At 46.0% G+C, this 23,813-nt stretch overlaps 1 protein-coding gene across 1 annotated transcript in view; it reads left to right on the top strand.

Moving 5' to 3' along the window:
- Positions 1-3,577: 3,577 nt before the first annotated feature.
- LOC147606955 (katanin p60 ATPase-containing subunit A1-like) overlaps positions 3,578-23,813 on the top strand; it is a 45,074-nt gene continuing 24,838 nt past the window's right edge. The window contains exons 1-2 of the mRNA XM_086791519.1: positions 3,578-4,351; positions 5,950-6,436. Coding sequence (XP_086647645.1) covers positions 4,233-4,351; positions 5,950-6,436 — 606 coding nt within the window. The 5' untranslated portion in view covers positions 3,578-4,232. The remainder of the gene's footprint in view (positions 4,352-5,949; positions 6,437-23,813) is intronic.

Genomic DNA, 23,813 nt, shown 5'->3' with positions numbered 1-23,813 from the left:
CAAAAGCATATTATGGTAAGAGGCCTTTAGTGTCATCAGATTTTTATGTGCATGTTCTAGACTCATTAGACTTACCAAAGGACTAAGTGGGATTCCAAAAGTAATGTATCTTCCTAGGGTATAATATGGAGTTAAAGGGTTATTAACTCTACGACCTTGAGGTAAGAAAGATCATAAGTGAGTTGTGATCTAGTGTTCATAGAGAACAATCCCATCAGGTGGAGGAGGAGGCTTTGTCCACTTTAACCCCATCAACAAAGATGTAGCCCAGAAATAACCACCACAACCACTAACTACAGACCTACAAGCTCCCATTTCAATGGCAAAGGGGAGGGTTGCACATGATGATGAAGAAGCACATAGCAATTATGATGAAGTAGAAGAAGCACATAGGAATATGCCATATCCAAAGTGGGTGAGTAGCTCTTTGATGGGAAAGCTCCCCTGTCTCTTGAGCATCATGAGCCATTAATAGATGTCCACATATCAAACAAGATCAAAGAGAATAGAGGAGAAAAAATGGGCTCAAGCACATATTGACAATATAACCTTGATGATTGAGATAATGAAAGTCTAGGAGCCAAAAGATTAGAGGAAGTAAAGGTAGATAAAAACTAGATCCAAAATAGAGGGCGGCCATAGAGTTAGAGTATGACTTCATTTTATGAGAAACCGCATTTGGTTTATGAGAAATTACATTTGGGATCTTGTGGATTGTCTAGAGAAACACAAGATCATCATCACCAAATGGGTTAGGAAGGCCAAGTACACATCGCATGGTGTGTATCTTAGGCATAGCTTATGGCAAAGCATCTCAACTTGGAGGGCAACATAGTTTACAAGCTCATCAGCATATTGGTATTGTAGCACATGATCTGGAAGCATCATCTGCAACTCAAGAATGCTAGCCAATGCCATCTATTCCACACCGAAATGATATATCTTGTTGTCTCATCATTGGCCAAGAATATGTTTTTTAGCTTCCATGTGGCTACCCCCAAGACGTTTCAAACGAATACATGGAGACCCATTAATTCTATCCATCCATTGAAAAAAAAAGCCAAATGTTAAAATACTTTCAAAGAGTGGAGGTGTTTCTTACAATTTTAAACAATTTGAAGGTTTTTATTGCTAAACCTCCCAAAATTTAGGAATTGTGAAACCTTCAAACTATAGAATTTGCATGTTATTTTCAACTTTAAGAGGAGTAAGAGGTGCAAAATACACTAAACCTCGGTATTTTTTAACACATTATAACATATGCTAATAAAAAGAATACCATAACCAATAGACGCAACCCATGTTTTTTTGGCACATTATATGCATGCTAATAAAAATGCCATAACCAGTAGATATGGTCCTATAATATCCTATCATGGTAGAGCATTTTAAAACTCTATAGCCATTATGAATAAAAACATAATTGTATTCAAGAGCATGACATATTACCATTACTCTATTTGCCTTTAACCTTGAAACCACCTCAGCTGCCCAAGGTAACATTCATGTGTGAAAAAGTTTTAATGAAGAAGGTGGTCATAAGTCAAGTGAGTGGCATCATACCTCATTTAATATAATGTCATATGAACCGTGAAAGTTTTAATGAAGAAGGTGGTCACTATCATAAGCCAAGTGAGTGGCATCATACCTCATTTAATATAATGTCATATGAACCGTGAAAGTTTGAAGGTGGTCACTATCATAAGCCAAGTGTGTGGTGTTATGCATTCTTCATTCAATATAATGCCATATGAAACACATACAAAATTTGTTATTAATGTACATTTTGTCATGTCTAAGTGACTCTTGTTATATTTTGAGGTAATCATAAATGCATTTATCAAATGTGAAGTGTTTAAATTTGTTAAATTTAAAATAAAGCTACACCAATTGATTTAGTCTTAATATATTATACTATAGTAAAATGTTTTGGTAGTGCAATACCTATTATGATTAAAAAAATTTATTGTACTCAATGGTTGAACCTATTGTCATTAGCAAATTGTTGCACAATATAGGCTTAGGCTATGTGTCATCATTCACGAATAACATAGTGATGAATAAATCTGTGCATCTTGACATATCCTTACTTTCAAAGTTCAATTATGCCAGTAATATATTACTGATGAAAATGTACAATTTTTTGCTGCAATTTTAGGTAGATGCTTTCTTATACTTCTTTGTAATTTGTATAATAAGTTTCAAGCATATTCTAACTTTCAAATTTCAATTATGCTAGTAACATGTCATAGATGAAAACGTACACACTTTTTTGCTACAATTTAATGTTTTGTTACATGCCTTATGTGAATTTTGATCACATGATCACATGTAAAGACACATGTAAAGACAATACATGGAGCTTATCTCTTCTTTTAATATGCACATGCTCACATGCACGTACATTACTCTACGTCACAATGAATGAGACTAAACATTTTACTTGACAACCTACTTTCTTTGTGGTATTCTTACTCAAGGGACGTACAAATTTTATATGCACTTTTTATTTACGATTGTCTTATTCCCCAAACTTACTTTTACAATGATAGGTGTAATGGAACTTATTGCCTTCGAGAACACAAAAAGATAACAGGAAACGCCTAGTAAAGAAATGGAATGCACTTGTTATTTAAAGTTGCATAATCTATGCTATGCACTCTTGGTGAAGCATGTGTGTGATGTTTGCTTTAAAGTTCAAAATTACACCATACAGTAATAAACTATTCTCGTTGTGGGGACAACAATGCGTGAGTGTAAAAATGCATCCTCACTTCTATCATAGAGTTCTCAAGGGGGTCTAATTGACTATTGGGTCCATGATGAGGGGGCTTGCATGTGTAATGACATCATGCATAAACTTGCAATGAATGAAACAAGTAAGCATATGTTTATCCAAGGTTTCGATCATGGTAATGCTCATTCTATAAGGTGGGGGAGATTTCATGGAAGGAAAAACTCAGGCTTGTTACAAGGGGACTCATCTTGATGACTACCTGTAAGTCTTGACTACTTGCAAGTCTACCTGCGAGTCTTATGTGTGCGAGTTTTTTAATTGCATAGTCCGTGTTCGAGGTTCATTAGACGGCAATGCCAAAACTTGGAACTTGTGCCTTTACTAGCACTTCAACACATGGGTTCCTCCTTTGACACACACTTAAGTTAAATCTTTTGTCTCCAAACTGATTGTGTGTCAGGATCTTGTCCTCCTTGATTTAGGTGGAGTCCCTCATCAAAGAAAATCCAAGGCACATCAATGAGTCCTAGTTGGGTAATCTTGCTTGAGGGGCTTTGATGGACAATTTAACCGCGGGCGAAAATTCAACTATTGTATCCGACAAGTAGGACCTTGTACATCTTGCCCATGTTTCTCTCTTTTTCATCGAGGTTTAGCTCATGGAAAAAGGTTTAGAGTGCCCAAGTTTGTAGAAGCCCATAGAATTTGGGTTCAAAATGGGAGGGGTTGCAATTGTGGTGGTCCATGCTAAAATTCAAAACACAAAAATTGGGTTCATATGCTCACACAACAGTCTCTCTCTCTCTCTCTCTCTCTCTCTCTCTCTCTCCCCCCCCCCCCCCACACACACAGATTGTTTAAGAAGGGCCCCCCCTTCAGAATACAGTATCTCTGTGTGTTTTTTGTATTTTCCTCAATCACTTGAAAAGGTTCGTATTTCTTGATTTCTAATCGAACATTTCTCTGAGCATTACCGTCTTCTCCATCTCCCAACCTGCATTGGGTTTTGCCCCCTCTTCCCTTGCACGAGCCCTTCCCTCTCCACCTGCACTGCGAGCGTTTCTGCAGGTTCTACGGTTTCTGAGGCACCTGCTCGCATCACATCTTCGTACGAATCGCTTGCTTTTGAATTACAGTGGATAAACAGACTCTCCATGAACCACCCTCGTTGTCTGCTTCGATTCTAGGGTTTCGTAAGAGTGGCACCTTCCTGCTGGCATAAGTCGTTTTGCGGTGCCTTGTTTCTGCATCACAATGAAGAGCAGCAGGAGCCATAGCCCCCTCCATGAACAATGCCTCTCCCTCTGCAGCGTTTGTAGGGTTTTTTGAGGCTTTGGATTCCATGGACAGTGCGTCTTCTGCCGCATCGATTTTACGGCTTCTAAAGCTCTCCGTGAACAGTGTCTCCTTCTCTTCGCGTTTCACATCCTGTTATGAATTGCTTCAGAAGTTGCGTGCGATTTTTTGCCTCTAGGGTACAGTGGAGAACAGGAGGATGGTCGGAGCCATAGCCGGATTGCAGGAGCATCTGAAGTTGGCTCGTGAGTATGCCTTGGAAGGGCTGTATGATACCTCCATCATCTTTTTCGATGGCGCCATTGCGCAGATCAACAAGTATGCACGTGGATCTTGAGCCCATTTGAATTCTTATTATGCTTTCGATTTTTGTTGATATACGCTACATTAAATGATTACGCTTATCTCAGTCACATCAAAATGGTTATGCGAATGGCAATTACATGAAATTTATTTGGTTCTGCTACTTTGTGCTAGCTATGCACTTGTTGATTCATTCTTGCTTATGGGATTAAGTAAAAGTGTAAACATTGCATGTGTTTGGCCATGCTTGCTTGTGCAGGGAATTCTTTTGTTATCCATCTATGCCAATTGAATTAAAACAAGTGATTTGCACCACGTTGTTCAGTGTTGTTGTTACTGCCAGTGCTTACTAATTCTACCTCAGAGGTTATCAATGAAATGACTACATGTGATTATGTGCTAGTGTCATCAATTTATGTATAGAGATATAACCACTATTATGGACATGCGGTACACTTGGGTTTTAATGAAATTAGAGGACAGTCTATGCTGCACATGAAAGTATATATATGAACGCCTAAAGATTTTACAATTTTGCTGAGACATCAGGCTGCAAATGAGAAGCACATGGATGACAACCTTGTGTCACTCTAGCTTATAGCTATCATTGATAGCTGCAACACTTTAAACTCGGTGCCAATGGTGGTTTTTGAATTTGTTTTTTCTAACTTGAGAGAGAGAGAGAGAGAGAGAGAGAGAGAGAGAAGAAAAGGAAAGATATATTAACGTCTTCGCAAGGCCAGAGACAAATCTGTATACAACAAGTCCATGTCTTGAGTATCATGGAAAGAAAAACTGAAATGAAAAGCTAATCCTAGTCATATGCAGCTCACTATGTAGTCACTATCTAGCATGCTATAGATGTACAATCATGATAGGTGGTATACTACTAGTGGAGATGGTGGGGTGTAGTACATCATACATGGGGCATGAGGCGAGGAGGACTCACATTTGTTGTGCCCTGGTGTAGCCTCTGGACTCTCTCCTCCATAGCCCTTCGGTATCATGCTTGGATCTGGGCAGACTGGGCGAGAGAGAGAGAGAGAGAGAGAGAGAGAGAGAGAGAGAGAGAGAGAGATTAAGCGTCTACTAAAGACCCAATGGGCCTATGAGACCAAAGTGATACAATAATGTCCATGGCAGAGAGGCCCAAACTATTTGGGCATGTTCTTTAGGCTTATCATGTAAAGCATCTTGCATCCACTCAAGGTTCAGGTGTGTTGGATATAGCCCTGGGTTATGCATTGTTCAGCATGTGTTTAACACGCAATCAAAGAAACGGAGTGGCCTAGGCTGGGTGGGTGCCATGTGTGTGTTCTTGGCATTGACCTGATTACAAGGGGTCGCATTGAAAGCTATACTTGCGCGTAGGACACTAGGGAGACATCCAATGTTTGTGTAACAATCTTATAAAGAATACCCTGCTTTTGACATGCAATGTGCCTTTAATAGGTTGATAAAGTGCCTTAATCTAAATCTTAATCTTGCCTTTAATTAAGCAACTCAATCTTTATAAAGTGCATTTATTGAGGTAACTTAATTGTGCTGTTTGAGGGTGTCTTGCTATGGAAGACTATTTAGAAGAAGTCTGATTTCTTGCTTTTTTACCCCAGGCATTTAAATACAGTGGAAGACCCTTTGATACGCACAAAATGGCTTAAATGCAAGAAGGATCTTGCAGAAGAAGTTGAGGCTGTAAAACAGTTAGACGCTGAAAGGCAAGCCTTCAAAGATGGTTCTGGCGTCTTTCGCCCGAACTCCCCTCACATCTCCTCTAAGCCTTTTATGTTCACACCAGTGGATGAATACCCAACTTTGGGAGGGGTTTCTGATGATCCTGATGTGTGGAGAGCTCCTCAACAACAGTATGGCAGTAGGAGGCCAACGAAAGCAGGCCAGATGAACACAGGAAGGCGTGGTATTCAAGATGTAGACAGCAAGGGACCTTCATGGGCTCGTAGAGGTGGTGCAGCAGGGTCCGGACGGGGATCGAAAAATGCCTCTGGTACTGCTGGCAGACAAGGTTCTCGATTGGGGAACAGCGCTGGTCAAGGAGGGAAAAAGCCTTCTGGAAAAACTCCAAATAAGAGGGACTCATTGGTATGCTTAATCAGATCAAGTTGTTTTCTCAGATTTTAAAGCATTGCATGACCATTTTTGTGGTATTGGTTATTGTAAGTGATCATTTCACTTACTTCTTTTAAAGAGAATCAAATTTTGATAAATGTGAAGTAAGTTTACAGCTTGCTTTTTTTGGTGCAGCTTGGCCTTTGGAGCAACAGTCATTTTTCCTCAGCATAGATGAGTGGTATCGATAATGAGACAGAGGCTATGGGTCTAATGAGGATAGGTATGCAAGGGATTTAGACTAGGTGCACGTTTATGAGGGCTCCTTATGACCCGGAGGCATTTTGCCTAATATGAGAGTGCTTGGCCAGGAACACATGCAGCAAGATCAGGCAGTTCAGAGAGCAGGACATATGGAAGGAGCTTGTTGGGTGATCATTTTGGAAGGTTTTTGGGCATGTTTCCAAGGCTTAGCCAAGTGCTGGGCAGGTTTTGCTGGCCAAAATGATTGTAAGAGAGCTGAATAGCTCTTTTTGTTGGTAGTAGGGGGTACGACAGTGTGCTGACCTGCAGAAAACAGGGGATTTCATTATAGTAGGCCCTCCCCCCATCCCGTTGCCAATTTATTCATTGTTCAGAGCTTGTAGTGCTGCTGTACATTGACTACAGGAGCTGATTGTGCAGACTCAATTTTTAATACTTCTGAAAGAACTAGGGGCTTCCTTGCTGCTTTGGCCACTGAGCTTAAGAGCATAAGCAAAGTTGTATATTCATACACTTGATGATCGTTGGGATTCGAAGTCTCATGTGTTGTGCGTGTCCCCTTGTGTGTGAACCCCGTGTTTGTGTATGTGTGTGTGTGTGTGTGTGTGTGTGTGTGTGTGCACTCGCGCGCCCTGTGGCATACACTTATTAGGGGGTGTTATTTGTATGGGTCTTCCGGGACCAAATGGAGGATAACTTGTCAGTTGATGGCAGCAGTTGGCAGGAACTTTCCAGTACAGATGTTGGTAGTTCTTGTGTTCGTCAATCAGAGGAAACTTTACAGGTAACTTATGCTCTGATGTCTCGTAGTATTCGGGACAAGGAAACTCCTGTAGATGAGGAAGTTCTTGTCAGATTGCGCAGCAGAAGACTAACGCACGTAGTAGACGCATCACCATCGAGCTCCACGAACACCCCCAACAGGCATTGCAGCATCCCTCCACCGGGCTCCCATCTCCCGGTGAGTTGCCTCCCAAAACACCGACCGGAGGAGATGATTATGACAAGGTGCCATTCTAGTCTATATATTGCTCTTCAACTTCCCATGCTTTCACTTATGGGATAATCCAAGGCACCTTCTAGCCATAGATCACACGCTCGAAATCGCCAACCTTCCAATACCCTCCCGAGACCCTCCCTCGATTCGAGCTCCGCAAGCCACCGAGGCGCGAGGGGGTCGCCTAGGACCACACACGCTTGAGCCGCCCAGGACCACACACGCCTGGGCTCTGATACCATGTCAGATTGCGTAGCGGAAGACTAACGCACGTAGGAGACGCATCACGATCGAGCTCCACGAACACCCCCAACGGGCACTGTAGCATCCCTCCACGGGCTCCCATCTCCCGGTGAGCTGTCTCCCAAAACACCGGCCGGAGGAGATGATTATGACAAGGTGCCACTCTAGCCTATATATGGCTCTTCAACTTCCCATGCTTTCACTTATGGGATAATCCAAGGCACCTTCTAGCCATAGATCACACGCTTGAAATCACCAACCTTCCAACATGTGCTCTATATACACAAAGAAGATCCCGAATACAAGACATGGTATCAGAGCAGAGTTACACGCCTCTCTCTCTCTCTCTCTCTCTCTCTCTCTCGCTGTTTTTCTGCATTGCGTTTGCTTTTGTGTTCCCAGATTTGGTCATCATCTCCGCTGCATATTCTGACAGTTCTTTCCACGGGGACCTCTTGGAAAGCCAAGTAGGTGACAGCTGATTACTTGCAGAAGGAGGTGGATGTTGCACATTCTCCAGGCTTTGTGGTTCCGGACTCAGAGGGGGTTGGTTACAGGTTTGCGAAGGCCTTGAGTGGTCTTCAGCAGGTTTCCAGGACTTGGCATCCCACCGTAATCGGTGTTGATCCTTGTGAGCAGTATGATGCCTCCTTGACTCGAAAGCAGAATGGTTCATTGATTTGGTTGATGATTACCAGATTGGACGGGAGCTTCCTGATGAGGCTGTTGAGCTCATGTTTGCTGATGACTCTTTGGAGCGGTAAGAGGCAGCTATCTCTTGCCTTGTCGACAAAGACAGAGTACCGGGCTGCTTGTGGTGCTGCTTGCGAGGTGGTAAGGTTGCAGAGACTTGGCAGGATTGGGTTTCCATTGGTGGAATCCTTGGTCATCCAGAGGCACTTTGTTCGTGAAAAGATTGTTGCTGATGACATCTTGCTAGAGTTCTGTTCTACGGAGGACAGTGTGGTGGACCTCTTCACGAAGTCGCTATCTCAGGCGTTGCTCCGGCGACACTCCAGCTCCCTTGGGTTGGTTCCACAGCCAGGAGCTGAGAAGGGGTGTTAGAAGTCATCTATTGTCTATACATATACACCAGGGCCTCTGTTGTGGGTGTGCCTGCCCGTATTAGGTGTTTTCTCATTTTTCCCCACTCTATATTTTTCCCTATTTTTCCATGATGTGGGAGGCAGTATTGGACCTGTCGGTTGTACCAGATGCTGGCCGACTGGTCACTGGCAGTCCCGACTTCTCTCTGCTGCTGGCCGACTCCACGTGTGAGGGCCGACCCTGAGAAGCTGGCCGACTGGTGATATTTACTGGTCGTGGACATTTTTGTCCTGTCAGCTGTCCCTACTGCAGGCCGACTGCATATTTGGGGCCATATAAAATGGCCCCATGGCCCCCACTCTTTTGTATCATGTTTTTGGGATTTTCCTTGTGTATATAGAGCAGAGTTACACGCCTCTCTCTCTCTCTCTCTCTCTCTCTCTCTCTCCATTGCTGTATTTTTTCTGCACTTGCTCTTGTGTTCTCAGATTTTGTCATCATCTCCGCTGCATATTCTGACAGGAGCATGTGTAACCTTGTCTATTACCCATGGCAATGCTATGACAATGATCATGTCTTAGTGTAGTGGGATGCAAGATGATATTCAAATGATGGTGTGAATTTTTACCCTTATTTGGGTTGTCTTGTTGATTCCATCCTCAAATGAAATCATGCTGGTAAATAGTGGTTCCGAGGGCGGGAACACTCAACTATCAACCAACTTAAACTCACAATTAACCCTGTGCCCTGGACACCTTCTCTCCAGTCCAGATAGCTTGGTTCTCCAAAGCTCTCATGTCTCAAGCCTATCTGTGCCTTGGGTAGATCGTCTTCAGCTGAGATAGCTTAGTTCTCCAAAGTCTTGATTTACAAATTAGTTGGGCAGCTCTAGTAGGCAACTCCTAGGAAAAGCCCAAAGCCAATGGTTTAGTCTTCAAGTCTATGAGTGTTCAAGGGCCTTCTATGAGACTACACAGTTGAGGCTAGCTGTATGGAATTGCAACAGCACTATGTGGTCTGACCCAAGAGGGATGAGCGAGACCCTCACAGGTAGGGACATCATCTTCTACACAGAGACACACCAAAATCCCGAGAGGGGACTACCATACATAGCGGGTTACGAGTGGGAGTCGGCCTTTTGGGGTGAGACCGGCATGTCATGAGGGGAACGGGGCTCGGGAGGCGTTGTGGTCATCTACAGATCACACCTTATGCAGACTTTAGCATCTTCTGGAAGGACGAGGAGGCACGGTACCTATGGGCGCGGCTAGAACTGACTTGGGAGAAGCTATCCATATTGTAGTATGCTATTTCCCACTGAGCCACTCCCCTTATGCTCAGCAGCATGGCCAGTTACCTTTCCTACCACTCTAAAGTGATATCATGGAATTCTCTTGCCTAGGTGAAGTCCTCCTATTGGGATACTTCAACGCCAAGACCGGGAGCTGCGAGTTCCTCTAGTTGATTCGGATGACCCCATCAGACTGCAAGAGCTGGACATCATTGACACGGGCCTCATGAGGTCATCACAGGACAGGAAGGTGTCAACATCTGGGAGATCACTCCTGGAGCTCAGAGCTGCACACGGTCTTGTTATTTATAATGGGATGCCCCATTGGCCTTCACTTTTATTCCACACTGAGGCGGCTCCAGCACATATGATTACATACTGGGATCTCTAGCGAGGTTCCTCTACTTGATTTGGATGACCCCATCAGACTGCAAGAGCTGGATATCAGTGACATGGGTCTCATGAGATCATCACAAGACAGGAAGGTGTCAACATCTGGGTGATAACTCCTGGAGCTCGGAGTTGTACAGTCTCGTTATTTATAATGCCCCGTCGGCCCTCTTCAGACGCCTTCACTTTCTTTCCACATTGAGGTGGCTCCAGCACCTAGGATTACCTACTAGGATCTCCAGCTTTGGCACACCTCATCCTTGACTTCTCCACCTCTCCACCCCCCATTGATAACGACCACACCCATCTCCACTTCACGCTCATGTGCACACTACCCACCCCCCACCTCTCACTACACCCAGATCCATTTTGATCACGAGTTTGATGGTGTTTACTTGGACCACATTTATCGGCCACCTCCAAGATGTGGACCCTCTTGCCCCGCTTGCCACCCCTACGTCCCAGCTCACCTCCATCCTTCTAGTGGCCGGACAACTTATAAGTTGTACGCACTAGATAGGGCTTATTTAATACACGTGGCAGCCAAAAGACGGGCTCTGGACAAGATTTGGGCCATCTGCATGTAGGCGCCCCCAATCTGGACCTAAAAAGCACACGTTTCAACTATTATTGGTGGAGGAACTCTATTGTTGAAGGGGAACTCCAGATTTGCTCATGCGCATGCGCATGCTTTTCTGTGTGCATGGGAGCTGGTCGACTGGTTCTACAGCTGCCTACAGCCTTATACCACTACTTACCGCGACAGAACTCACCCAGGTGTGGTCAGGGCTGGCTGACTTCTTCGGGGAGCTTTCTTACTGCTGGCCGGCTGTTTACAGCTCTAAAAAGCTGCTGGTCAGGGCAGAAGAGCTGGTCGATTTGAGGAGAAGGGATTTCCTACTGATCGGAGACCTTCAGGCTGTGAACTGCTGCTGGTCGATATCTTCTGTGGCTACTGAGAGCTGGTCGACTGCTGCAAACAGCCCTTCAAGGCTGGTCGACTTGTTTTGTGAGCTAGACAGGAGGAAGATGAAGATGCAGGGCTGTCCTGGGCTGATGTGGGAGTGCTATGGGCTGTCCATGGTCGTCCTACATGTGCTTTACGCCAGGAATGCTCTCTTGTGCGCTGAGGATCGTCATCAAATTCAGCATGTTTTTGTTTTGCTTTCATACTGTATTGGAAGAGATAGGTGCTAGCCAGTGAAGAATCCCTGGGCACCCGTGATGTATTTGGAAGCAGACTCCTTTTTGGTAATCTGACCATAAAGGGGGGGGGGGGTCAGCCCATCTTCTGGCCCCTTGTGTGGTGTACTGTGCAGAGTTGTCATCTTTCCTTATCTGGCATGCTTATGTGTTTATTCAGTTTTGATGATTGATAAGATTTCCGTGTTACAGTTGCCCTTCCGTTACATTGGTATCAGAGCTTGGCTTTCTACAAAGCTTGTCCCTTATATGATACTGGATATGGCTGTAAGGAGTCATTATCCGTGAGAGAAGGTTGGGATTCTGAGGTAGCCCTCGTCTTATGGTCGTGCCTCGAAAGAGGTTACTTTTGGTTTAAGCGGCAGTGAGCGTGTGGAAAGACTTCGTGGCCCTCCTGTCTGTGTAGGGGCACTGTTGCACCCTTGCAGTCTATTCAGTATCATACTTGGGAAGCTAGTAGAGAGTGATTCCGAGGCATGGAAATTCTTTTCTTTTTGAAAATCTGGTAGATACATTATAGCCAGCCAATTAGATCATTCTATGGAGGACTCTATCACTTGTATTTGCTGTATGCGGGAAGAGGATAGGGACAGGGACAATGTTGGGGCTTTGGCAGATAACGATCCACCGTTGCCTGCTAGGGCTGAGGATCAACAGGATATTGATGCTTTGATGAATGAGCTTGAAGAGCTTTGTGCTTTGCAAAGGGACCTAGATGTACATGTTAGAAGTCATCTCCTGTCTTTATCAGACACCAAGGCCTCTGTTGTGGGTGTGCCCGCTCTATATAGGTGTTTTCTCATTTTTCCTCACTCCCTTTCCCATTTTTCCCTATTTTTCTAGGGTGTGGGGGGCAGTGTAGGGCCTGTCGGTTGTACTAGATGCTGGCCGATTGGTCACAGGTAGTCCCATTTGCTCTCTGCTGCTGGCCAACTCCACACGTGTGAGGGCCGACCCTGAGATGCTGGCCGACTGATGATTTTCGCTGGTCGTGGGCATTTTATGTCCTGTCGGCTGTCCTTCTACTGGCCGACTGCACTCATGGGGCCATATAAAATGGCCCCATGGCCCCCCACCTATTGTATCTTGTTTTCATTGCGGGATCTTGTGTATAGAGAAGAGTTACACACCTATCTCTCTCCTTCTCTTGTGCTGTCTATTTTCTGCACTCTACTTGCTCTTGTGGTCTCAGATTTTGTTATCGTCTCCGCTGCATATTTTGACATGGTATCAGAGTCCTAGGCTCTTGAAAGATCTTGGGAGTTTTCTGAGCAAGAGGGGGATTGTTACGTTGCGGATTGGTGGACTGTTAGGGACTGTTCGGGAAGAGAAGTAGCAAGAGGAAGGCGGGCTAAGTTGTTGGGTAGCCACTTGCAGGTTTAAAGTTTTTTTTCCCACCCACCCACCCTTTTCAGTTACATCCCCGAGATGGCAGATTTGTTAGAGATGGCTGAGAAGCATGTGAAGATCCCAACTCTCCCCACGTTCCCAGTGGACCGTCAGTTGGACGGGAACAATTACGGCATTTGGAAGGTGATGATGGAGTCTGTGCTGGAGTCATATGACCTTGCTGATTTCATCGTTATCGAGGTTACACGGCTGGAAGCAGAGGAAGGGGAGTTACTGTCAATGAAGAAGGACCGCGAGGCACAGGCACAGATGTGGGATCGTGTCAACGCCAAGGTCCGGTCATTTATCTTCCTCAACTGCACACCACACGTAATCAATCACGTAAAGCATATGACGCTGGCCAGAGGCATATGGCAACACTTGGCTTCTCTTTATAACAGGGTATCGCCCATGAAGAGGATTTCCTTGGAAGTGCAGATGCGGGTTATGAACCCTGCAAAGTCGTCGACGATGCGGGAGCACATTAACAAGCTGCAGGCCCTTCAGCAGGAGTCCTCCAGGCTGGGAAGGAGATATCATTAGAAGATATGGCCATTACTTTGTTGTCCCACTTGCCTGCTCAGTATTCCGCTTTCTACTCCTCTTTGATTACTAGTGGCAGGCTCAGCACCATTACCTGGGAGGAGCTTGTGTCCATGGTCTTGGACCAGGAGGAACGTTTCATGAACCCTCCTCACAGCGGAGGTTCGGAGGCCTTAATTGGCCAACGGCCGAACGGCCGGAATAACAAGGGTAAAGGGAAGGCTTCACCGGAGAAGTCTTCTGAGAAGAAGCCTGAAACAGAACGAGAGAAACTGAAGGCCGAGCGGTCCTGCAATGATTGTGGCGAGAAAGGCCACTACTGGAGGAAGTGTCCTAAGTGGACTGGGAAGAGTGCTGATTCTTCAGCCTCAGCTGCAAAGACTCCTGCATTTGTGCACTTAAATGATGGACTCCGATGCTTTATCGTCTTCGAGCGAGGAGGCAGTTGGCTTCACCGCAAAGGATACCCGAGAATGGATTCTTGACAGTGGTGCTTCCAGGCACATGACTCCGTCCCGTGACTTCTTTTTTACGGCAAAGGGGGCAAGCGTGTTCCTTACATCCCTGCTCTTGGTTTTCATCTTCTATCAGTGCATGAAGTATGCAAGACTAGCTTTCGGGTGGAATTTGAGGAGCATTCAGTTGCTCTACGGGACCGTGAGACTGGCCAGGTTGTTTGGGAAGGGGGTGTGGACAATGGTATCTACAAGCTCTCTACACTCTCCTCATTGACAGGTTCTCAGGTCGGAGATCTGTGGCACTTTCGTTTTGGCCACTTAAATGTGGATGCTCTGTGGCGAGCTTTCCGGGACCAGATGGTGGTTGGCTTGCCAGATGTTGGTAGCAGGCAAGGACGTTGCAGTTCTTGCATACGTGGTAAGTAGCACAGGGAATCCTTTCCGAAGCAGGCTTCCAGGCGGGCTTCAAAACCATTGGAGTTGATTCACACTGACTCGTGTGGACCTTAGCAGATACCATCAGTGGGAGGATCTCTTTATTTTATGCTGCTTGTTGATGACCGTACCAGATTCACGTGGGTCTGCTTTCTTTCACAGAAGGACCAAGCTTTTGCACGGTTCAAGGATTGGCACGTGATGGTGGAAAAAGAGTCTGGATTACAGGTAAAGACTCTCAGGGTTGACAAAGGGGGTGAATTCTCCTCGAATGTATTTCTCAGATTTTGTGCAGATCATGGCATCAAGAGGGAACTGGCCAATACAGGATCGCCTTCTTCAGAGAATGGAGTTGTAGAACGCAAAAACAGGACTGTGGTGGAGATGGCGAGGACCATGCTAGAGCATCTCGTCCACTTTGGGGAGAGGCTGTGGCAACGACTGTCCATATCCTCAATCGGTCTCCAACGACTTCAGTGTCTAATATGACTCCGTTTGAGGCATATTTTGGCAGGAAACCTGATGTCTCGCACTTCCGGGTTTTTGGGAGTGATGCGTATGTACATATTCCGAAGAAGCAGAGGGGGAAGCTTGACTCCAAATCCCGCAAGCTTATATTTGTGGGGTATAATTCTCTTTTCAAGGGTTACAGATTGTATGATCCAGATAGGAATGAGATTGTTGTCAGCCGGGATGTGGTCTTTGATGAGCATGTTCCAGTATCCACTATCGAGGAGCCGCCACTTCTTGGAGATCCAGAAGAGTCTGATGATGATTCCCCGACCATTGTTCAATTGATCCACCTCAGTCAATACAGGAGGTTGAGCCCGCAGCTGGAGTAGAGCCCTCGCAACGGCAGGAGGCTCCACGATCTGTTGGAGTACCCGGGTGGTTGTTGGACACCCTTCGGGAGTCAGGTGTCACGGAGTTACCCTTCGAGTGGACCACAGAGGACGGCCCTCGAAGATCGCACAGAGTCCGCGACAAAAGCAATTCAGCGGAGCTTCTCCAGGTAAATTATGCTCTGATGTCTCGTATTATGTGGGACAAGGAGCCCACTTCCGTTAAGGAAGCTCTTTCACAGGATACTTGGAGGAAAGCCATGCAGGTGGAACTTGATGCCATCGAGAAGAACAAAACGTGGGAGTTGGTATCGAGGCAGTCGAAACGGTCGATCATTGGTGTCAAATGGGTCTTTAAGACCAAATATGCGTCAGAGCTGTTACTTATTTGAAAAGCCGTGGCGATGATGTTTCTGATGATGAGGGCAAGTGGGTCTTCACACGGCAACCTCGTAGGTTATCCCGTGAAGGGAATTCTGATGATGTTGTGAGCATAGTAGTCAAGGGGTTGTTTGAAACGGGTTTCCTAAAAGTTTCAAACACGTTTTAAACGGGTTTTGTAAAATCAGTCCGAAGTTTCCTATCTACAGGTTCCTGCATGTACAAACTTATATATATATATATATATATATTGTATAAAATATGTAAAAATAACACTAAATGAATACATGGAAACATCAATTTGAAGCCTATACTCTATAGTCTTTGAATCACAAATAACAAAAACCATATAATCATCCATCATCAATGTCAAACCATACAAGACACTACATAGGTTAAAACTTATAAGTTTGAAGTGTTCATGTCACATCATACATGAATCATGATGAATCAATAGTCATGGCCCAATGCCCATAAAAAAATAAGACCAAGATTTATGTTTTCTGTTGTGTCATTTTTGTGCCCGACAGATGTTTTGTACTTGTTCCATGAACGGGAGATATGTCCATGATACTATTTGCACATGCATTCATGTTTTGCATGTTTGGAACTGTTTTCGCTTGCTCTGTCTTCTGACGAGTTTTGTTGTGTGTGAACAGGTGGTAAGTGTATTGCACTTGTTTGTTTAATAGCTTTCTTTCTAACCTTTAATTTTATGAGGTTGTAAGTTCACATTCATTTAAAAGTGGGCACCCATTATGGGCCAAGGTGGGGAGGGAAACCCCACTCTTAACCCTTTATGTGTGGGGGTGGGTGCATGGCCACCTACCCACACCCCACCTTGAAACTGGCCGCCCCCATGCAAGCTTGGGGAGCCGGCCAACTGTGGTCGTGTGCTTCCTCTCCAACACCTACAAAGGAGCTCTCATACAGCTGCACACGGGGCATCTCTCCGCCTTCCTCAGGTTGCTGCACGCTGGTGGGCTGCTCCCTCTACCTTGCAGGCGGCTGCGCCACCCCGCAGGCGGCTGCAACAAGGTTTCCACTCCACTCTGCAGGGTGCTGCGCTTCCCTTCCATAAGCGGCTGCACCCTCCTCTACAGGCTGCGTGGGACTGCCCTCTCCTCTGCAGGCGGCCATAGCAGGTGGCTTTTGCACCCCTCAGGCGGCTGCGCTTGCTCTCCAGCAGGCTACGCCCTCCACTCCACAGGCGATTGCTCCCTCTACCTTGCAGGCGGCTGCGCCACCCCACAGGCGGTTGCAGCCAGGCGGCTTCTGTGCTCTTCAGCTGGCAGCTGCACCTTCTCCTCTCCAAAGGCGGCTGCGCCACTTCCTCCTCCCTTGCAGGCGGCGGCATCTCCTCCACAACAGGCGGCTGCGCCCTCTTCTATAGGCGGCTGCGTGGGGCTGCACTCCCCTCTATAGGTGGCTGCGTGGGTTTGCACCTCCCTTCCATAGGCGGCTACAGGCGGCTCTGCGCCTCCCCTCTTCAGGTGGCTACACCTTCTACACAGGCAGTTGCTTCTCCTCCTCCTCGACAGGTTGCTGCGCCCGGGTGTCCATCTCTAGTAGTTGCACACAGAGGCCTTGGGTATTTGTCTTCCATTAGCAAGCTACAAGTAAGTGGATTCAGATTTAAGTAAAGGATTTTGTTGTAAATCTGATAAAGGATTCTCTCTATACAATCGCCACAAGCATCAAGTAGAATGTGATGCTTGTGGCGATTGTATAGGGGCTGTCCTAAATCAAGAAGGGCATGGAGTTGCATATGAGAGCCGTCGTTTGCATGATGCTGAGCTTCATATGGATATCTATGAGAAAGAGCTCTTGGCTGTAATTCATGTCTTAAAGATATGGAAACATTATCTTCTTGGGGCTGAATTTGTACTCAAGACAGATCATCAAAGCTTGAGATACTTTCTATCTCAAACAAAGCTTTCGGAGAAGCAGATGAGAATGGCAAACTTTCTTTCCATGTTTCATTTTCAGATTGTGCATACTCCGGGAAAGAAAAATGTGGTGGCCGATGCATTATCTAGGAGGCCTTATGTGGCTGCAGTCTCAGTGGCCTCTCATGGGGACTTATCTGCTATGCGAGATTTGTATCATTTGGATGCTGATTTTTGCCATATATGGACTGATTTGATGGCTGGTCACTCACATGCCTCTTATGTTATCAACGAGGGTTATCTTATGAAGGATAATTGCCTATGTGTGGTGAAGGATTTGCATCCAAAGGTTATGGAGGAATGTCACGCTCCACCTTATGCTGGTCATAGAGGTATCATGCCCACTACAACGCAGGATTGAGAGATATTTCTTTTGGCCAAGCATGTGTAAAGACATTGAGGCTTATATACGTGCATGTATTACTTGCCAAAAGGTGAAATTTGACAGGCAAAAACCTCCAGGTTTGCTTCAGCCATTGCCTATTCCCTTGCAACCTTGGGAAAGTATTACTTTATTATGGACTTGCCTAGATCCCAGCATGGGAATGATGCTATTTGGACCATTGTGGACAGATTTAGCAAGCAAGCTCATTTCTTGCCCGTCAAGAAAACCATTAAAGTTGATCATATGGTAAAGCTTTTTCTTGCTAACATTGTCAAACATCATGGTATGCCTAAATCCATTGTTGGGGATAGAGATCCTAGGACTACGAGCCTCTTTTGGAGGGCTTTATTTGATAATATGGGCACTAAACTTGAGTTTTCATCAGCTTATCATCCCCAAACGGATGGCCAAAGTGAAGCTGCAAATTCAGCCGTGTTGGATTTGTTGAAGTGTTATGTGGCAGATCAAAAGACTGCATGGGAGAAGTATCTTCCACTTGTTGAGTTTGCCTACAACAATACGATCCATGCCTCCACGGGAAAGGCCCCGTTTGAGATTATTTATGGCAGAGTGGTATTGCCACCCATCCTTCGTACAAAGGATGAGATTTTTGCAGCTGATGAATATGTTCGTGACTTGGATGTAGCCTTTGCTCAGGTACGGACAGCCATTGCAAGGTCACAAGATAAGCATAAAATGGCTGCTGACAAGCATAGAAGGGACATGCAAGTCAAAGAAGGTGATTGGGTTTTGCTGAAATTTGAGAAGGCTAGGCTTCGGAACAGGCCAGGACGAGAAGGATCATATCCTAAGCTTTCTCCTCGCTATTATGGACCCTTCAAGGTGATTCAAAAGATCAATGAAGTATCATAGAGGCTTGCTTTACCTAGTCATTGAAAGATTCACAATGCATTTCATGTGAGTCTTTTCCGGAAATATGTGGGGCTAGATCCTGACGAGCCTGTCACAGAAGATGCGCCAGAGATTGATGAGCTTGAGGAGATCCTCCAGCCAGAATAGATTGAGCGAAAGCTACCTGCAGGAAAGCTTTCCAGGAGATACCTTCTGAAGTTCAAAAATTATTGGCCCATTGATGCAAAGTGGGTACATGAGGATTATTTTATTGACTACCCACAGTTGTTGCAGGCATATCTTGAGGCTTTTCAGTTGAGGACAACTCTTTAGAAGCCCGGGGGGATGTCACCAATTGGCCGACCATTTGGTCCATCTCCAGATTTGTGTCTCGTTCACTTGAGGCCAGGCCGGTGTCTCTGTGAAGGGGCGAGTATTTTTGCATAACATGGACGGGAGCCAGACTGGTGCCACCCGTGTGTTAGCAGGACGGTGTCGTATGGACGGGAGCCAGACTGGTGCCACCCGTGTATGACGTGGACTCTACCCTGCAGGCGGCTGCAGCCAGGTGGCTGCTGTGCTCTTCAGCTGGCAGCTGCACCTTCTCCTCTCCAAAAGCGGTTGCGCCACTTTCTCCTCCCTTGTAGGCGGCGGCATCTCCTCCACAACAGGCGGCTACGCCTCTCCCAGGCGGTTGCACCCTCTTCTATAGGCGGCTGCGTGGGGCTGCACTCCCCTCTGCAGGCGGCTGCGTGGGGTTGCACCTCCCTTCCATAGGCGGCTCTGCGCCTCCCCTCTTCAAGTGGCTACACCTTCTACACAGGCAGCTGCTTCTCCTCCTCCTCGACAGGCTGCTGCGCCCGGGTGTCCATCTCTAGTAGCTGCACACAGACGCCTTGGGTATTTGTCTTCCATTAGCAAGCTACAAGTAAGTGGATTCAGATTTAAGTAAAGGATTTTGTTGTAAATTTGATAAAGGATTCTCTCTACCGCTAACACCCGTTTGGTGCCGGGTAGTCCAAGCTTTTGGAGAACCACGGTCCATGGGTGCCGAGATCGGGAGAGCGAGGCGTTAGTACGGGAGCGCCTGTTTATGTGTGGTCCTGGAACACCAGTGGGGCGCTCTCCGCGGATTCTAGTGAAGGCATAGGACCGTAGAGACTTGACCACTCAAGTGGTCGCACTCCTTCGAATGTCTACTTCGAACCTCTTGTTTGGTACTGTTTTCATCTTAGTTGTACATGGACATCATCTAGTTCTTTGAACCCATGGAGCATTGTATTTGTTAAATACTCCCAATAATATATCATATATTGAGGGGGGGGGGGGGTCGGCCCGTTCCGGCCCTAGTGCTAGTGTCCATTGATCAACATTTCATTTCATTTTAATTTTCAGTTGTTATTAAGTTGTCCATTCAAATTGTGATATTTAAGTTGTGCTATTACGCGTGTGGGTGTCCAACGGAGTCTATTCCCACTTGTCAGGATCGGTTTCAGCAGTAGGCGCCTCAACGCATGAGCATTCAGCCATCTTGCATCAGTAAAACGCAGCAGTTCAGCATTCAGCCTTCAGTACACCTTGCGTTTTCTGCATCCATACAGTTTTCAGCATTCATCTCATCATCGTTTTGCTCCAGCCTCTTGGTAAAGGTAAAACGCAGCATTCATATTTATTTACAGCATTCATACTCAGTCTAGAACAATCCCAAACAGCCCCTCTCTCAGCCCTAGCTTTGCATCTCTCCCTCATTCCATTGGGAAGAGTGCATAGGCTTGTGATTGGACATCTTTGGTGCTTCTACAGAAGTGTACAGTTCAGCCCAACACTTGGTCTTTAGAGGTCTTGCGTTTGGCTTATCGTCAGTCACACCGTCGGTCTCTTTAAAGATAATAAAGCAAATACTATCTCGATAACGGGATACGGGGTTCTTCATGGGTAATTCGGCACCCCATACGGTGCACAATTCTCATCACTCTCTCATATCTGTCTAAAGTTTGAAGTATTAAAGTGGATTGCTAAACTCGTGAAACTCCGGATACAGAAGATGGTGTGAGCATTTGTGTGACAGGATCCTCCAATACGAATACTTCTGCTGCATGTTACAGAATTTGTGCGTGATTTTATGGTTGCCCCTCTTGTAGGAGCAGACATATTATTGGTTATTCAGTGGTTTCACAAGTTTCTTCCTGATGTCAAGTGGGACAAGCACACCTTCGAGATTAGTCGGAATGTGTCAAACGCCCCAGTGACCATTAAGTGTGAGCCAGGAATTTCGAACTTTTCGCTCATAAGCCACTTGCGGGCTAAACAAGCAATTAGGAAAGACGCACATTGTGCGATGATATACATCCAGAGTGCCTAGACGATGGCCAGTGCTTCTGAGAAGTATTTGGCTCTCCATGAAAAGTTCCAGAAGATTTTTCTTGGGGACAATCTCCTTCCCCAGCTCCCCCCATCCAGACCGGAGGACCACAAGATTGATATCCTCCCAGGCTCGGAACCCCCGAGCAAGTTTCCATATCGCCTTTCCAAGGCAATGGAATCAGAGTTGGACCGCCAACTCCAAGAATTGTTGCAATCTATATTCATCTGCTCCAGCGTGTTGCCATTTGTAGCACCGATTCTGTTTGTCAAGAAGAAAGATGGGTCTTCTCGTTTTTATGTCGAGTATCGTGCACTCAATAAGCTGACTATCAAGAGTAGATTCTTGATGCCTCGAATAGATTATATTCTTGAGAGGCTAAATGGGGCTAAGGTGTTCTTGAAACTCGATTTGAAGAGTGGGTACCACCAAGTGAGGATTGTTGAGGGGGACATCCCCAAGACGGCCTTCCGTACGGAACGGGCCCATTATGAATTTGTGGTCATGCCTTTTGGCTTGATGAACGTCCCAGCCACATTTAACCTCGGAAATTGATTGGAAAGTGTGTGTTCATATTTCTAGACGACATACTAGTATTTTCAGCTACGGTTGAGTAGTATGACATTGATGTGGAGAAAGTCTTGAAGTTGCTGGAAAGCAACGAGCTCTATGTCAATGAGAAGAAATCGGAATTTTATTTGTTCGAGGTTCATTACCTTGGATATATAATAAGTACAGAAGGCATTCAACTTGATCCGGCTAAGGTGGTTAAGATTGTCAATTGGGAAGTACCTCAAACTGCTTATGACATCAGATCCTTTGTGGGTATATGCCAAGCATACTCCACCCACATAGACAAGTTTTGACCTCTCGGCGGATCTCACCGATCTGCTAAAGGGTGTCAAGACAAGAAGGCAATGGATTCGAATGACTCCACGAGTGTTGGAGGCATTCAATAATCTCAAGGTGGCTTTATCAGAAGCGCCTTGTTTAGTACTTGCCTCGTGGGACGAGCCATTTCAGGTGATCACCGATACGAGTAACTGTATTACGACATTATGGTTATCTAGTAGCTTACATGTCTCGTAAGTTACTGCCCGCAGAGAAGAATTACTTAGTCTACGATCGTGAACTCCTTGCAGTAATACAGGCCTTGAAACATTGGAAACATTTTCTCTATGGTCGTGACTTTGAGGTTCGCATTGACCATCAAGCATTACGCTGGATTCAAACAATGCTAAGTGCATAGTGGAGTGACCGACAACACTTCTGGAGCCAGATATTCCAACAATTTGGTGGTATGATTGAGTACCTTCCAGGAAAGGCCAATCCAGTGGCTAATGCTTTGAGTAGGAAGGGACAAGTGACTTTGATTCAGACCACTAAACTCGATCTTCTTGGTACGGGATTAGACAACATGAAGCACACGTACGTGGATTCCGAGGAATTCGGTACATAGTGGGAACAGGCATTGGATGCCACGGGACCATGCTACTTTTTGATACGCGATGGTTGGCTTTTCTACAAAGGCCGACTATGTGTCATGAATTCGTTCAGGGTAGCTCTTCTCCATGACGCCTATGACGCCATTACTGGTTGTCATAGGAGCATGAATTCGACTTTGGAGAAATTGGAACGGCAATATTATTGGCCAAAGATGAGGGGAGATGTGTTTTCATATGTACAACACTGTGATATTTGTCAAAAGGTGTGAGCTCCTCGTGGGGAGAAGATAGGGTTGTTACAGCCCTTGCCAATTCTTGAGGGACCTTTCCAAGATATTTCGATGGACTTTGTCACGAATCTGCCTCCCAGTCCGGGTAACCGTAATACTCAATGCTTGACTATAGTCATAGTCATCTCCTCCGGCCGGTGTTTTGGGAGGCAGCTCACCGGGAGATGGAAGCCCGGTGGAGGGATGCTGCAGTGCCCGTTGTTGGGGGTGTTCGTGGAGCTCGATGGTGATGCGTCTCCTACGTGCGTTAGTCTTCCGCTGCACATTCTGACATGGTATCAGACTCTGGGCGTGTGTGGTCGTGGGTGGCTTAGGCGTGTGTGGTCATGGGTGGCTCAGGCGTGTGTGGTCCTGGGCGACTCCCTCGCGCCTCGGTGGCTTGTGGAGCTCGAATCGAGGGAGGGGGTTGGAAGGTTGGCGATTTCGAGCTTGTGATCTATGGCTAGAGCGTGCCTTGGATTATCCCATAAGTGGAAGCATGGGAAGCTGAAGCGCCATATATAGGGTGTGGTGGCACCTTGTCATAGTCATCTCCTCCGGCCGGTGTTTTGGGAGGCAGCTCATTGGGAGATGGGAGCCCGGCGGAGGGATGCTGCAGTGCCCGTTGGGGGTGTTCGTGGAGATCGATGGTGATGCGTCTCCTA

This window comes from Cibotium barometz, chromosome 56 (genome assembly GCF_041138505.1).
Source record: "Cibotium barometz isolate CiBa-2024 chromosome 56, ASM4113850v1, whole genome shotgun sequence".
Classification (NCBI taxonomy): Eukaryota; Viridiplantae; Streptophyta; class Polypodiopsida; order Cyatheales; family Cibotiaceae; genus Cibotium; species Cibotium barometz.
The sequence above is the reverse complement of the archived record's forward strand: the minus strand, read 5'-3'. Positions and strand labels throughout refer to the sequence as shown.